Below are 16,388 nucleotides of genomic sequence, written 5' to 3' on the forward strand. Positions count from 1 at the left end.
GGTCGATGCCACACACGACGCAGTCGCGGAGCATGTTTTCAAGCTCTTTACCGAAGTTGCAGTGCTCGGAAAGGCTCTTCAGCGCTGCAATGAAGTTGCTGACGGACCTCTCCTTCAGCGCGAACGCGCGAGTTGAAACGGAACCGCTGCACAACAGCAGAAGGCTTCGGGCAGTAGTGGTTTCCTAGCACCAACAGAATCTCGTCCAACGTCTTGTCACTTGGCTGGTCAGGCTTGACCAAATTGCGAAGCAACGCATACGTTTTCTGCCCGCAGCAGCTGATGAAGACGGCTGTTCGCTTGTCTTCAGCGATGTCATTCGCCGTGAGAATGCCTTCAGCCGGTCCACGTAGCAGGGCCCGTCATCGCCTCCTCCCTCGAAAGGCTCAAGATTGCCGAAAATTGGCATTGGACGGATGGTGCGCGGCAGGAACTCCGAGAACATTCTTTTTATCTTCGTCGCCAGTTGATACATGCGCAGATGGCCGGGAGATAGCCGGAGACTAGATAGCAAAAATAAGACATAGCGCTACGAGAGCCCAAAACAAACTGCTCTTTATTTCTTTACCGCGTCCCCATCTTTCACCTCAGGCGTGACGCCACAACACACAAGCAACAGAGCGCGCGAGGGCACTGCATGTTAGCCATTACATTGTGACACTCATTACACTCCTTAGAAGACCACAGAGACATCTATTTTCCATCCATTAAACTTGGAAGAATTAGAACAAGATGCGATTCGCACTCAAATACAGAGTTCACTTCACACCCAAAATCTTGCTGCTTACACAGCTTTAGTTAAATATACTGAGGCTTTGTGTTCATGATATAAACTGACAATCCAACTTTTTTTTTTTCCTTCAATATCCTTAATCTCGGTGTCACTGCACACTGCAACGACAAAATAGGCTTCTTCCTTCGGCACTTCATCGTCATGTCCACCCACCCTTGCTGCTTGTCATAGCTGCTGCTGGCCAGGAATCCCAGCAGCAGGGAGAGAACAGGGTGGGCAGGATCTCACGCAGGGTGCGGGGTGTGTTGGTCACCACCACTTTCCACACGTGCAGGGAGGCCTGGCGCACCATCAGCGAGGTGTCCAGGCGGCCCATGTACAGGCCGGCCAGCACCCGGTTGCGACGCTCCTCGCCCAGGGCTATCATGATGGCCTGACAGGAAAGATGCCCATCAGTTTCAGACAGCGTAACATAAGATTTTTAAATATTTCACATTAGCAAATTATTTTAAAACTGAACAAGTAAAAAGTATAATAAAGTGTTGAGTCATCATAACACTGATATTGCACTGCTGACAGTACTCAAGGGATAGTATGGTTTGTGACAGAATTACACCTGATCAAGGTCCAAAGAGACATAATACCTGAGGGGGGGGGGGCTACCATGGAACAGCAGCCTTTACAAATACCTTAAATTTTTCCACACTAGGCTCATAGAAAAAAGTCACAGTTTCGCCGCTACGGCGAAGCAATGAATGCGATTGCAACAAATTGGAATGTAACGCGAAGAACGGAAAGCAGCTCGAAATTACCAGCGCATCGCTCGAGCCCAAAGGACGCACGAAAAGAACGCACACAGGACGAGCGCGAACTATCATGCAGTCACAGCTCGATACTTGAAGCGCACTGCTGAAACATAAAGCAGGACGCACGAAACGAACGAACAGGTACAGTCGCGCTCAATATGACTTGCAACATGGGAGCACGTGACCTCATGAGTTCAAAGATTGCGCATGGCTTGAACTTGTTTTATTTCAGCAACTAAATGACATTTTCTTATTTGGCATCATCCCCGAGTGCAACAGCAGCGTTTAGGTTGTGGGAAATAAGGGCTAACGGAAGCCATGGGCAGTCTTTGAACTCGTGAGGCCATGCGCTCCCGTGTTGCAAGTCATATTGAGCGCGAATGTACACACAGTACGAGCACGAACTAAATGTCACAGTTGTTATTATTTCTGTTTGAACAGCGCGCTCCCTTCGCAAACGCGGCTGCTGCAGCGAGCGAAGTGACCTTCGTACACTCTGTGACTTCAGCGCAGACATCACAGGGAAAGCACAAGACATACAACCCCCCCGCTCCACCCTCCTTTTTCCTTGAGATAAGCGCACGAAGGAGACCATGCCCTGTAGGGGCAAAGAGCATCGGCGTTCACAGGAGCGATGCGACGACCTTTAAAGCCAGCGCCAGCGCGCACATCGCGCCACCTCGCAGGTGAGTAAGAAAGCACGCTGAAGTAAATGGTTTATATAATGAGCAGACAGCGGAAGGGTAAGGTTCTCCCAGCACAAATATTAGAAGAAGTGAGCTAGCTGGCCGACGCCTTTTAAATGCACCCGTTGCGCTCCTCGTGCCATCTCGCTGGTAATGAAGAAACGCTTACTAAGCGCTGCGGTCTCCTGAGTCCGGCCAGCGATAAAGAGTGTTGTATATAATGCTCGCGGTTAGCTACCTGCAGGATCTACGTTTGGTGGCGTAAGTGGTTAGCGCCATGCTCTGCGGAGCGAGAGGTCCCTGGTTCGATTCCGCTGCTTCGGAAGCATTTCTCGGAATTATTTTTCTTTGGGGCTTTTATATATGTATACATACTTGTACATATATGTTGCATGACGGTGGCGGCGACGGGGACGGAACAAAAAGCAGCCGAGACTGCCCATATAATGCTATCGCAAATAAAAGCTTTTGAAGAACCACGAAGTTTCAAGCTGTTATGTTTACAGGTTCTAAAGTTCTCAATATATCACATGGTTCACATAGGTCCCTAAGTCCCGGCCAGCTGAATTTGCAAAACTTGCTGACATAGTGATATCTCCTATGCAGTGATTGGAAGCGAAATTTTCCTTTTTGGAGCACTGGAGCAGAAAAAATGCTATTTGGAGCAGCTATTGACCGTTTTTGGAGTAGATGGCAAAATATTCCAAACGACTCCTGGAGTTTAAAGCATTATTTAATTTAAGCATCTCATAAGTATTATTACTTATTAAAGATATCGCACATACAATTATCACTGCAAATTGCAACAAACAAATAATTAAGCAGATGGGTGGTCACTGAACACTAAGTAAGGTAAGCTATATATTTAAGGGGAGACGCGGGTCTTTTTTTTATTTCTTTATTAGCTGGGTGAACTGAATGAAATTTAACAAGCTTATCCAATTTTTTCTGCAGATTCCAAATCTCTAATTAGATATTTGGTAGCTGTATTAGTACAAAAGATGTGCAATCTCTAAAAGCATTTCTTACGGGAATTTTTGGCAACTTTGCTTTGTCAAACACAGAAACAAAATATGTGGCAAGGCTGCCAGAGAGCTGGTTTAGCGGTGATGCTAATCCGATTGTCTTCAACAAACTTTGAATGCAAAATAAATAGACGTAAATGTGAATGAAATTTTTTTGCTGCATACTTTCTGATAATCGAGAATTGTAATTTGATGAACAACATTATAAGAAAATAAATAGCATCACGGCTAGACCAGCTTCCTGGCAATCTTGCCACATACTTTGTTCTTGTGTTTGACAAAGCAAAGTTGCCAAAAATCCCCGTAAGAAATATGCTTAAATGTTTTTGAAATTGCATATATTTGTTCTAATGCAGCTATTAAAAATCTACTTAGATATTTTGAATCTGCAGAAAAACTGAATAAGTGTATTAATTTCATGCCATTCACCAAACTTTTAAAAACCATTTTTTAAGACCACGTCTCCCTTAAATATCGGCTACTTGTGACAAAAATGATATGAAACCAATGAAGCTGAGCCCCAAATTATAAAAGAAACTAGAATCACATAGAGCAGTTCATGATCAGTAACACAGCAAAGAAATCTGTTATTTTAATATTTCACCAAAATAGCCTGCATTTGAATTTCAAAAAAAAGGGAAGAAAGACAAGAAACCACGTTCGGATAGGTTGAAAAACAGCCTTGCCATTTCTTGTGGCAAAAATGAGGTCTTAAATGACAAAGTGATAAATGTGATCAGTCCACATCACAGTCCTCCCACCAGCAGTTAGTAATCAGTAATATCGAACTAATCTCACACACATTTTACGAAAATCTGCCTGTCATGTACAGCTACATACAGCTAAATCGGAGACATATCAACAATGCCACTACTTGTGGCATTGTCAATATGCTAGTATGGAGTTGTTATAGAAACTCCATACTAGCATACTATAGTACATACCATACTCGCGGACAACTTTTCTTGGCAATGAAGAAAAGGCTACGGGGGCGGAGCTACTGCACATTACTGCTCCGCGTAGCAGTCCGGTTTGGCGTACGTTCGCATTTAGTTTCAGTTTGTGAACCTTCCGAATCTCTTGCGACGGCTGTTGGATTATTTGAGCGGCCATGGTCGAATAATAACATTGCATACTATTTGCTTCGTCTGCTTAGACGGCCATATGTTAGTGAAATTCGTCACAAGTTTTTTCGGCGGGTCATCGGAAAAGCTGGAGGGTGACGAGCACTCACCTGAAGATGGGACACCATTTTGACTGTGAGGAGCACGTAAAAGTTGAGACGTTTTCACACTTGCAAAAACATGTCCCATAGACACAGAGCAATGTTTTTGCTTAATTCTCACGCAGAAAAGAAAGACGCAATTGTGGCCCTTTTTTCTTTAGCGGTAGCACCGCATAGTTTGGCTCTGCAGCCTTCTCTTCATTGCCAAGAAAAATGTCCGCAAAATATAGAATGATAATAGACAGCTTGTTTTTTGTTACATTAGCCGCTGAATGATTCATTGTTTGGGCTCACTGGATGATTCAAAGTTCATTGTTTTCAGTTTACCAGTGCCATTTCGGAGCAGGTCCGGAGCAGTTACTAACAAAAATTACAGTTTGGAGCAGCATGGAGCGCATTTCTCTTTTGGAGCAGTTGGAGCAACTGGAGCAGCACTTCCATCACTGCCTATGATGATGATTACTAGATGGGTATGTCAGCGCAAGACAGCCCTTTTTGAAAATTTTATTACTGAAAGTTTTAGCAGAGTACTAAATATTGTGTTTGTGATTAGGCTTGTATCAATCAAATTTTAATAAACTATCACAAACTACAACTCCTATTGGAAGAACAGGCTGGTCTGGACATCTGAAATCTGTTCGGGAACACAATTAAAAAAGTCTGCTGGAAATCTGATCAGGGTTCTTGAGATGTGATCTTCCTCAGCACCACTACCAGTTTTCTTGGAATGGAAAAAATTAGGGCTATGCGAATATTCGAAATTTCGAATATTTTTCGAATAGTGTTTGCTATTTGATTCGATTCGCACTGAAATTTTACTATTCGAACTTCCCAAAAACAAATACAGTCAACGTCCGATTGACAGTGGCTCCTTCAAATTTTCAATATGCTTCACCTCGTCACACCCCGATATTGCGGCAAAGCTGCCTTTCAGGCTCCGTTACAGTCGAACTTCGCCAAGACGCGGTCAACGTCCGATTAAAGTGGTCCCTAGATTTCAATATGTTTCACCTTATCACACCCGGTATTGCGGCAAAGCTGCCTTTCAAGCTCTGCTACGGTCGCAAATATACTAACTCAAGAAAACGCTCGTTCCAACATGGAGATGAAAGATGTGGCAAAGGTGGGGGCTCAATTAATGCTGTTTTGGACCTGAAGTTTGGGCAGGAAGTCTGTAAAATCGGAAGCCGAAGCTTTTAGCATCCAAAATTTCAGATGTTCTTATATATCGACGTCTACGAGGCAGCTTTGGAACTCAGGACTTGAAGAGAGCACACCCTTGTCCGCCACATCAGTTGGGCTTCCACAGAAGTTGAAAGAGGAAGAGAGGCTGAGGAAATGGCATCTTTGCTTTGTTAAAGTGTTGTCGGCAACACTTTGGTTGCACCATATCATGTACATAAATACAATTCGGCCTCTACATTGCCTCATTCTTGATAAGACAACTATGAAACACCACCCCGCCAGGGCTTCATCAACCTAGCGAAAAGAAACACTTTCATGTTGCTATCTAATAAGATATGCTTAGAAATCCTGTCTAACATTTTTTTCTGCAATTTCGCTTTGAAGTATTCGAAAAATATTCTAGAAATATTCAAAAATATTAGATTCGATTCGCACACGCACTTCAATATTCGAATTCGCTTCGCACCCAAAATTTTGCTATCCGCACAGCTCTAGAAAAAATGCATTCGAGGAAACAGGCCTTAAAAGTTGCGAGCACATTTTTGGGTCTAGAATGACCCTGAAGATTTTTAAAAAATGCATCTTTATACACTTCTGTCCTTTGCCACCTCTTCAGGATTTGTTTTCTGGCTTTCTCCACGTCGGGGTTGCAATCACTGAAGTTGATTTAAGACATCAAACACTGATGCGCTGATGGCGCATGCAGATGATGCAAGCGCTGACAACGTTGATGCAGTAGTCTTGTAGCGATTGAGCAGAAGCTGCCTCGCTGTGAGAGGAGTCGTCATAATTATTCTTTCCAGCAAGCCTTGCCATGGAGACAAGGTTTATATTATGCGTCCACACAGTGAATTACGAAATGCGTGTAGCGTCTTGAGCGCGTCAAACAGCGTGCCTGACCATGCAATCATTGAGCAGGCACATGACATTCCTCAGGCAGAAGGCATGACGCGAGAACGTAAACACAGTGAAGACTTCAGGAAAGTACTGTGAGCTATAACAAAAGAGCAAAGTAAAACACACAAAGGCTGGCTGCATGGTGGCAGTAATGAAGCAAGCAGTAGCACTAGCTGCGGCACACAGACTCGAATATTTGAAATATTCGAAAATTCGCAAACACCTACTTTTAAATATAACGAACACTCGTGGTGCCGGTACAGCCGCATGCCTCAATTAAAGATAAAATGCAAATTGATCAATGCGTGAGTGCGACATAGTACGCAATAGCCGCAAGCAGGTACATCCTCGACATCTTTGGAAACACGATCACTTATCGTGACATTTCCTGTCGTGTTGTACAGTGACTGTTACATGCACTGCACAGAGGCGAGCTTGTTAAGGGGGGAGGCTACCATCAGACACCAACATTTTGTTTATTGAGATATCTTGATGAAATTTTCAGGATGGACTCATAGCAACAGCATTAGAAGAACTACAAAGTTTCATGAAGTTATGTTCACTGGTTCTCAAGTTACAGCAGTATGTCAGAATAGTGCACATGGTTCTTTTATCCCAGGCCTGGAGAACTTTCAAAAGGTGCTGGAACCGTGAAATTAACTATGATGATTCCCAGATTGATACTCCAGGGGGAGACAGCCCTTTTTTTTATAAATTCCTTGCTGAAAAGTTTTAGCAGACCATCGAATTCAGTGTTAGTGATTAGGATATTATCAAAAAATTTTGATTAAATATAACAAATAACAGACACAATATTGAAAAAAAAAAATGGGCTTGTCCCCCTCAGAAGTTTATTCAAGTACATGATAAAAAAAGACTTATGGAAATCCGGTGAGTAGTTCCAGAAATATGGCTGGAACAAGCAGCCTCACTAGCCAAAAAAGTCATCTTGAGAAAACTTTTGAAAGTTTTCTAAGATGATCCTACAGCGTAACTCGAGGTGTCCTTTGGCACTCTCTTTCTTTGCCGCCGCCTTTCAGTCTTCTCTAGTGATTGCTTCTTTGCCTTTTTCAAGCACAGAGAATCTTTCTCGGCTGCCCGTTATATTGTAATGTAATTAGGCCATATACTAGCTGTGATGCTTTGCCAGCTTTCTTGTATTCATGCTATCACTAACATGATTAGGTCTTCATTGTAATTGATCATTGAATAATTTTTATAGGATACTAAGAGTGGCTCTCATCAGGACAGCCCATCCCTTCCTCCTAAATAACAGGCAGTTACGGCCAAGACATTGGTGGAATAGAAATTCCTTAGCAGAGTATTCAAGACGCGAATTGGGCAGATGTAAATTCATCTCCCTGCTTCACTCAAGCTCACTTGTAAACCTCGACTGAGATGCACTTCACCATTCACCCGGTTGCGAACACTGTTATCTGCGAGGCTTTCATTTTATTGCGATAGCAATTATATGGACAGTCTCGGCTGGATTTTGCCGTCGCCGCAGTCATGCACCGTAGTCGTAGCCGCAGTCGCGTGCTGAGATAACTTTTTGTGCCATAAACTTTTACACTACACCGCTGAAATTCTCGACGCCACAATGTGCTGCCAAAGGTTTTCCGTCTTTTCTAGAAATACGGAGATCAGTCGATCACCGATTCAGACTTCCGCGCCATTGCGGCGACGCCTTTGCACGTAAGCATCAGGAAAGAACGAAGGCGAGGCGGCGGCCACGGACGAACGCGTCAGCATGACTTATCGCTGACAACCTTATCACAATAAGTATCTTCAGCTATCTGCCCGGGCACGCGTGCAGCACAGCGCTACTTTAAGCCTACTGCACGCTTTTACTTGGCGACAACCTCAACGCGCTGGGCCGCCGATTGCTGCCGCCTCGTGCGGAGCTGTGTTCAAGCGCGCACCGCTTTGTAGAAACGAAAGCAGATCACTGTTGCGGAGTTGAGCGTTGCGGGTCGCGGACGCCGCGAAACCTCGCTGCATTGACGCTATCACGCTAAACGCACGCGTACGGTACAGTAAGCGTAGTGCTGTTGTAACCATATTGCACGCTTTTATTAGGCGACCACCCAACGCGCCTCTGTCCGCTGCCAGGACCGCTACGGCGTCGCGGAGGAAGCTCGACATCGCTGCGTTAAGCGAACAAGCTACTCGCCACATCTGTGCACGGTCTGGAACGAAGTGGGCACGAAGAACACTCCCACGACTGATGCGCGTGTGCGGTACAGGATGCGGCCCGGCAGTGACGACGTACGTGTGCCGAGCAGGCGACGCGCTGCACGCAACTACCCAGAAGACGATCGGCTCCACGCGGCCGTATCGCGTGTCAGTTTTCGTTTAGTAGCAGATCGTGGTACAGGCGCATACACATATATCGCGGAATGCAGACACTGTCCGTTTTGTCGTTATGTCGGTCACTGCGTATCCCGGTCCCTTCAATAGTTTCGAAATGCTCTTTGGCGTGGCGGCCACCGCGCGCTATCGGGCAGTCGTGCGAGAGTGCTAGGATCCTTTCTCCACTTTGGCAAAAAGAAAGAAAAGGCTTTGCGATGAGTACTTTAGGCAATATTTGCTATGGCACTCTATTTCTTTGCTGGCGGCGATGGCGTACGCGAGGAGAGGCAAATTTGTACTTGGTAGTTAATGCGTACTACCGTTTAATGCGTAGTTATGCCGCGTTCCCGGCAGGTACGTATTAACGAGGTTTTGCTGTATATGTATAAGTATGTATATATATAAAGCCCCAAAGAAAAATAATTCAGAAAAATGGTTCCGAAGCGCGGAATCGAACCAGGGACCTCTTGCTCCGCAGCGAGTGGCGCTAAACACTACGCCACGAAACGCAGATCCTCTACGTAGCTAACGGCGAGCGTTATATGCACACTCTTTACTGCTGGACGGACTCAGACGGCAGGCGCGTATAAGCGTTTCTTCATTACCAGCGAGATGGCGCTAGGAGCACGACGGTCGCATATAAAAGTCATCGGCGAGCTCGCTCGCTTCTTCTTATATTTGCGCAGGGAGAACCTTGCCCTTCCGCTGTCTGCTCGCGCAGTTTTCTCGTGGTGAGGGGAAGAGGAATGTTTCAAGCTTTCACCTTGATGTCCGCGCTCATGTTACGAAGCGTATGAAAGCCACTCGAGCTCAAGAGACGCCGCTAAAAGAACAAACAGAAGATGAGCGCGAACTATCAAGTGTCACAGCTCGACACTTGAAGCACGCTAGTTTCCTTCGCTGCTTCGGCCGCCTTTGCAAAAGGAGCGCTGTTCAAACTGAGAGTATCCATTGGCGAGCCTCACTTCGTATAGCATCAGTTTCTTGCTATCGCATTCATTGCTTCGCCCTTGCGGCGAAACTGTGACTTTTTTTTTCAGATGATTCATGAGAGCTTGTGACGATATAGTATCGCACGGCTCCAAGCGCGTCTAAATTGCATCAACAGTGCTTTACTTCACCTCGAAGTGTTCAACCGCGGAGTCTGGGAAGTCGGCACACGATGTTCTGGGTGGCAGCATTCGGTGACTGTCCGTAGGTGCGGCGACGAAAAATCGGCGCGCAACGTGTTTGGTCTCGCATTTCGGGACGGCGACGCGCGGGCGCTGCGCGGTGAGCTTGGCTGTGGGGTCCGCTGCTGATGCGTAAAATGACCATCCGTGGTTCCGAGGAGCCGGCGGGCGATGCGCTTCGTTGCTTTCGAAGAGCATCCTGCCACGGATCCGCTAACGCGTTCTTGCCCGCAAAGTTCGAGGTTCGTCTCGCACGCTGGTGCCGTGAGCTGAGTTAGGCCTAGCGATGACTCCGAGCAGTAGACACGCTGGCCGCGGTGCCTGCTGTTTGTTTCAAAGAACGTAATGCATGGTCGCGAGTATAAGGAGTCGTCCCGCGATTATCTTCGTCACGACGTCCGAAGTGTAATAAGCAGAACTTCCAACCGCTGATCCGACGAGTCAATGCTCAAGGGTCCGACCCTTGAGCATAGACTCATCGGATCGGTCCGAGACGCACGCTTACGATGTTCGCTACGAGCGCGGTGCGTCATCGTAATCTGATCGCACTTCCGTTTGCAGCTCCAAAAAAACCTAGTTATATTCTATGTGATCGTCGAGCCGTGAACACAGCACGAGTGCGAACGCGTCACAAAGACCGCGACTTTCGACAGCCGTGACTTCGCGACGCGCAAGCAGCAGCCGGCGATCTCCAGAAGTGAGCATCGGACCAATGGCGAGGTGCGCTGGGCCAACATGGCGGACGCGGCCAATCGGAGGCCTCGAAATAACCTTCGGACATTTGCTTTTGTGCGCTTGTTTTCGAAGGAAGGAGCCAGCTGAGGCAAGGAATTTGAAGACGGAGAAATGCTCTTTCCAACGAGACCAAAATATCGGCGCCCAGTGGCGCCGTTGCGGAGTTATGATTTTTTGAAAATCATGTTTTTTTGCGATTCCGCAATAATTTTCGGCACCTTGGCAGGCGTAACAATTTTTTTTAAAGCACTTCTACATGGTTTTCGGTGAAGATATTTTGTAATCTGATAGAAAAAGGTCTACAGAAACTGAAAATGTGATTTTCAAAAAATCGATTTTTTGCCATTTTTCGCGATAAGAAAGCCGCCTCCCCCCTTAAGCCGTTAGCGGCACGGCAGCTCACCTTGCATCATTCTCGAGGCGTCGTGCGCCGGCTGCCTGTTTTACTCACGAAAGAGGCGGGCTGCACGTGATCTTGTGGACGTACGTTACTGTATCCCAAATGCGTATGCTCGAGAGCATCTCTTCAGCTCTTTGGCAAACCTAGCCACATATTTCCAAGCGGGCAATGTAGAAAAAACCGACGCTCACACACCGCAACGTTTCGTTTGCTGCCGCGGTGAAAACGTTTGTTTACGTTTACGCTGGCTGTCCCAGCATTCGATTTTGCAATTTTCGGGCATCTTCAGGTTGTCTCAGGATTCCAACACATGTGGCTAGGACGTTGTTTCCTGTCACGACCAGAACTAGCTGGCTGACCTCTGGCTAGCTCTGGCTGCCAGTGAACTGCCAGAAGCCCGAAAATCAATGATCTCCAGCAGAATTTGTGAACAAAACAAAGCCAAGATGGTGCCAACAGATTGAAGGGCATGGAACAGTGCTCACTCAAAGTCGAGCTTGTTTCGGCACTTGTATGGCCAGTGCGGCAGCTGCCACTGCCGCTCATTATAAATTTGATTTGATGTACCTTTACGATGAATTAGGCGCTGAAAAAAAGAACGAAAGAGAATGACCTTTTTTACGTGTGGCAGTCCCATGCCGCCAATTTCCCACAGGATGGGTGCCCTCCCAAGCAATTATGTACTTCGTTCTGCCGAGCACCAGGCCGGAAGTGTGCTTATACCTATTTTACCGGTAGGTACCAGGTGGTAGCATTCTCTGCCTCCCACAGCAGCGGCGGATGCTCAACTATTTCACCAAGGCTGTGGTGGGTAAAGGTGCGCTAGAGGCCTCTACAGAACCTTATGGGGCCACCTATCGAGATGAGCACCCACACACCCAAGCACCAGGTTAGTGTACTCCTCTACCCATTAGGAAAAACTGGTGGGTTTCCGATCGGCACTGGGAATCGAACCCAGTACCTACTGCATTGGAAGCAGACTCGCAACCATGTAGCCAACGCTGCAGTGTTCATTACACGTACAGCCTACATATGTGATTTTCCAAAAAACCATTTTATCTGCCTTTACCATTGCTTCATCTAGAGCCGACCACAGCTTTATGGTAGGAGAGCCTGCATGCCATACAAACTTGTTCAGCAAGTCTCATTTCTAGGAAAAGCACCAACTGGAACGATGTTCTTGCATGGAACCTGCTGCACTGTCAACTTTTGCATGTTCTCTATGTTGAAATAAACCACTTACAACAATGGCCCAATGCTGTATTATCAGTTATAACAATGCATTCTGCAGCTCGGGTCCAAAAGGTAATGGAATGTGAAATGATCGAAAAGAAAGAAGAAAGCGAGAAATCAAGCTTCTTTACCCCGCCCACAACCTAAACGGCTACTGCGTGCTCATACATAGGAGCTGTTTACAGTAGAAACCCGCTGTTACGTTCCTTTCTGATGCATTTTCCCGCTGTTACGTCGTTTTCCGTCGGTCCCGGCACAGCTCCTATAGGGTACAATGTATTGGGAACCCCGCTGTTACGTCGTAACTGTGGGACCGTTCCCGTATGATACGTCGCGAAGTTCACTCCGAGCCGACCCAGTGAGTACCTAAGAGCGGCCATGATGACTTTTCACGCAGCTTGGCTTGGTTTGATCGTAACATTAGCCGCATGAGAGGTGCAAGCGACAGATACTTTCGGTTGACACAAACAAAAGCATAGCCTTCGAGATCCGTATTGCAATGATGGCGTCTATGACGTAAGTGCTCGCGAAAGCAAGGCCTTCGAGATTGGCATTTACTTATAACAAAAGCATAGCCTTTGAGATCTGTAATGCAAACATGGCGTCTATGACGTAATTACTTGTGAAAGCAAGGCCTCCGAGATAGGCATTTACTTCTGCCATCGCGTTGGCATTTATTTGTCGGAGTTGTCGAGCTGGTTGGAGTTCACGTGGTCGTGCGCACGGTTCGCTGTTGGACTCACCGCGCTGGTCGTGCTTGCGTGTGCTTAGTTCTTTCACACCTACAGCTGTTGGTGCTAAAAAAAATCACATACATTGATTAAATTTTTGTGGATGACGGCGTCCCCCGTTTCTATCCGTCGACTAGACCGTGGCTGAGTGCGGCAATGTGTGCACCAGTGACAAAATTTAGGTTAATGGAGCCGCTTTAGGGGTATTTCTACTTTCGCGGGGCGTTCGACCGTTTACTACAAGCCATGGTAGTCCGACACTATGCCAATGGCCCTACAGTATCGCTCGGCGACACCGACGCAACCAGCGACAATTTCGCGAAGGTATCGCCATAAGCGATCGCTTGTCAGGCGTAGGCATGGTGGCACTAGATTTATGAAAGGATGTGAGACTGCAGGCGCTCGAAAAACTTTTCGTGCTGCTCGGACATGAGTAAAAGCACCAGGCAACGTTACACGGTTTTTTCACGCGTAAGCATTGAAATAAAATTCTGTACCACTAAATATTTTGTCATTTTTTCCTGTTTTTCGGCTCTTGCGTTTCCCGTCTCTTACATTCATTTCCTACGGTCCCTTCAAAACGTATCAGTGGGGTTTTACTGCAGTAGCCATCTCGGTATTGCCAGGGATGCATGACCTTTGGATTCACGGTATGCTTCACCGCATGGCATTATTGAATTGCGGCAAAGTTGACTTTTCAAATCCGCAACTGCCGCAAACGGATCACCTTGCGACAGCGCTGGTTAGGGCCAGCAAAATAATCGACGCGGCAGTGGGGATGGCTTCTGTTAATGCAGTTTCGGACAAGCAATTTGAGTAAAAAGTATGACAAATTAGACTTTGAAGAGTTTCAGTGTCCGAAATTTTAGACATTCTTATACACTCAAACCTCATTATAACGAAGTTACATCTTGCATGAAAATAACTTCCATTATATCCGAAATTCGTTATAAACGTATATTACTAACACTGTATGTATTGCAAGACTATTTTTCATTTACATTGACTCTTTGGGGCTTGTGGCGGTGCCATGAAGCATCTCAATTTTCAAGCACGTCCGAAAAATTTGCAGCTGCATTGTCCCTATTACTGATGTTCGTTGGCATATCCCATCCAATATCATATTTTTCTATATTCGCCGCGCCCCTATATTGCTTTTTTCATGAAATTCGTGTAAACAACTATTGGTAGATAAGAATTGGATTTTCGTGGCACTTGAGTATTGTTATAAGTGGCTTCCACTGCACTGCCAACTAGAGTCTACTGCCAACTAGAGAGGGACTAAAAGTGGCACCTATAGCTACCTTACAGGTGTGGTGCTTTTTTTGTGTCAACATGCCATCTACCTCACCTTATGTGACTGTTCTGTGCCAAGTTGTCATCCTCGTGGGCAGTTTCGGGAGTCATCTTTCCAGTCCCACCTGAAGCCAGAAAGAAAGGAGGGTTAGGCAGAATGAAAACTTGACCCAAGGCAAAAGTACCCGAGTGCTTTAAAAATTACAAGGTATACCTTAGAGGGTGCACGGTAAGGGCAACTTCTGAGAAATGTGCCTTGTAAAAGAGGAACCACGCTTACGTCAAGATTTCGTGTCACTCATGCCAACACTTCAGTGGCTAACACCAACACACACTGCTAAGCATGTGCATCTTGTACGCATTCCAATAAACACGAGGGTGGCATTACACTCCAGCCGCACGCGAATGCCCATTTGACCGCGAGAGAACTCCGGGCTCTGCATTGACCAATCGCGTGCGGTCACGTGCGGCTGGAGTACTGCCACATCTTTGTGTTTATTTTGTAACGCGTACCAATCGCACCACATGTGCTTAGCAATGTAGAGTAGAACCCCGGCTATATGTTTTTGAAGGACTGTAGAGAAATAAACGTAAGAGACGGGAAACGCAAGAGCCGAAAACAGGAAAAACGCAAAACATTTAGTGGTACAGAATTTTATTTCAATGCTTACGAGCAGCACGAATTGGCGCGCTCAGCCACGTCTATCGATGGATGGAAACGCGGAGCTGGGGACGGCCTCATCCAGAATGTTAATCAACGTATGTTTTTTTTTAACACCAACAGCTGTAGGAATGAAGAACTACGCACACGCAATCACGACCAGCGCGGCGAGTCCGAACGCGAACCGCGCGCACGACCATGTGGCTCCACCAGCTCGAAGTATCGACTCCTCCCCCCTCTACAAAAAACGATGATGATGAGTCTACGCCAACGCGATGGCCGAAGTGATTGCCCCTATCGAGGCCTTGCTTTTGCGAGCAATTACGTCATAGACCCATCTTTCAGTACGAATCTCGAAGCGATGCATTTGTTTGCATCAATCGAAAGATCCTGTTTCTTGCACCTCTCATGCGGCTAATGTTACGGTCAAACCAGGCCAAGCTGCGTGAAAATGCACCAATGACCTCTCTCTTCGGTTAGCACATCGTTCGGCTCCGAGCGCACTTCGTGACGTATCATACGGGAACGGTCGACAGTCCGACAGTTACGACTTAACAGCGGGTTCCCATACATTGTATCCTATGGGAGCTATGCCGGGACCGGCGGAAAACGACTAACAGCCGCGAAAAACGCAGCATGAGGAACGTAACAGCGGGGTTCTACTGTACAAGACGCTGTTATCGTAGCACCAGTGTGCGTCTGGCACAGTCGGACAAACTGTGAAAAAGCAATTGGCCAAGAATATTGATGCAGACACACCAGTCAAATTACAGTAAACGTCGTTACAACGAAGTCGCTTTATTCGATTTCGCTTTTATCGAAGTGTCACGTAGTCCCGACCCAAATGCGTGCTTTTAGACCGGATTACTCGAAGCATGTCGATAGCTTGCTCTGCTTAATGCGAAGTAACAAGTTGCAGATGCGTATTCACGGCGGCGCTAAGACGGCGAGCGACCGCCAGCCGCCGAAGTGCTGCGCGCTTTTTTCGTCCACGCCCGCGCCAAGCGGCCTTTTCTTTGCGCTGAGCAGCAATGTTCGCGCTAGCGTTGCCGCCTAAAGCGCGCCAGTGCAGACGGCGTGAGAGTCACCGCGGCGCCGATTCTTCGCCGCGGAGAGCTCCGCGGCGCGGATCTTACCCTCCTCCTCCGCGCCCTACTCCGGTACGGAGGCGACCGCCGGAGGCACTCGCTCTTGTAAACATGCTGGCTGCTCCCTGCTACCCACTGGCTACGCCGTGGTGTCACGTGAGCA

At 46.9% G+C, this 16,388-nt stretch overlaps 1 protein-coding gene across 1 annotated transcript in view; it reads right to left on the bottom strand.

Annotated features, from left to right (window-relative positions):
* The window catches only part of LOC119390613 (eIF-2-alpha kinase activator GCN1-like), a 298,045-nt gene that overhangs the window by 91,667 nt on the left and 189,990 nt on the right, over positions 1-16,388 (bottom strand). Inside the window, 4 exon segments of the mRNA XM_049415316.1 lie at positions 947-996; positions 999-1,166; positions 14,532-14,554; positions 14,557-14,601. Of these exon segments, the coding sequence (XP_049271273.1) occupies positions 947-996; positions 999-1,166; positions 14,532-14,554; positions 14,557-14,601 (286 nt within the window).

This window comes from Rhipicephalus sanguineus, chromosome 4, assembly GCF_013339695.2.
Source record: "Rhipicephalus sanguineus isolate Rsan-2018 chromosome 4, BIME_Rsan_1.4, whole genome shotgun sequence".
Taxonomy (NCBI): Eukaryota; Metazoa; Arthropoda; class Arachnida; order Ixodida; family Ixodidae; genus Rhipicephalus; species Rhipicephalus sanguineus.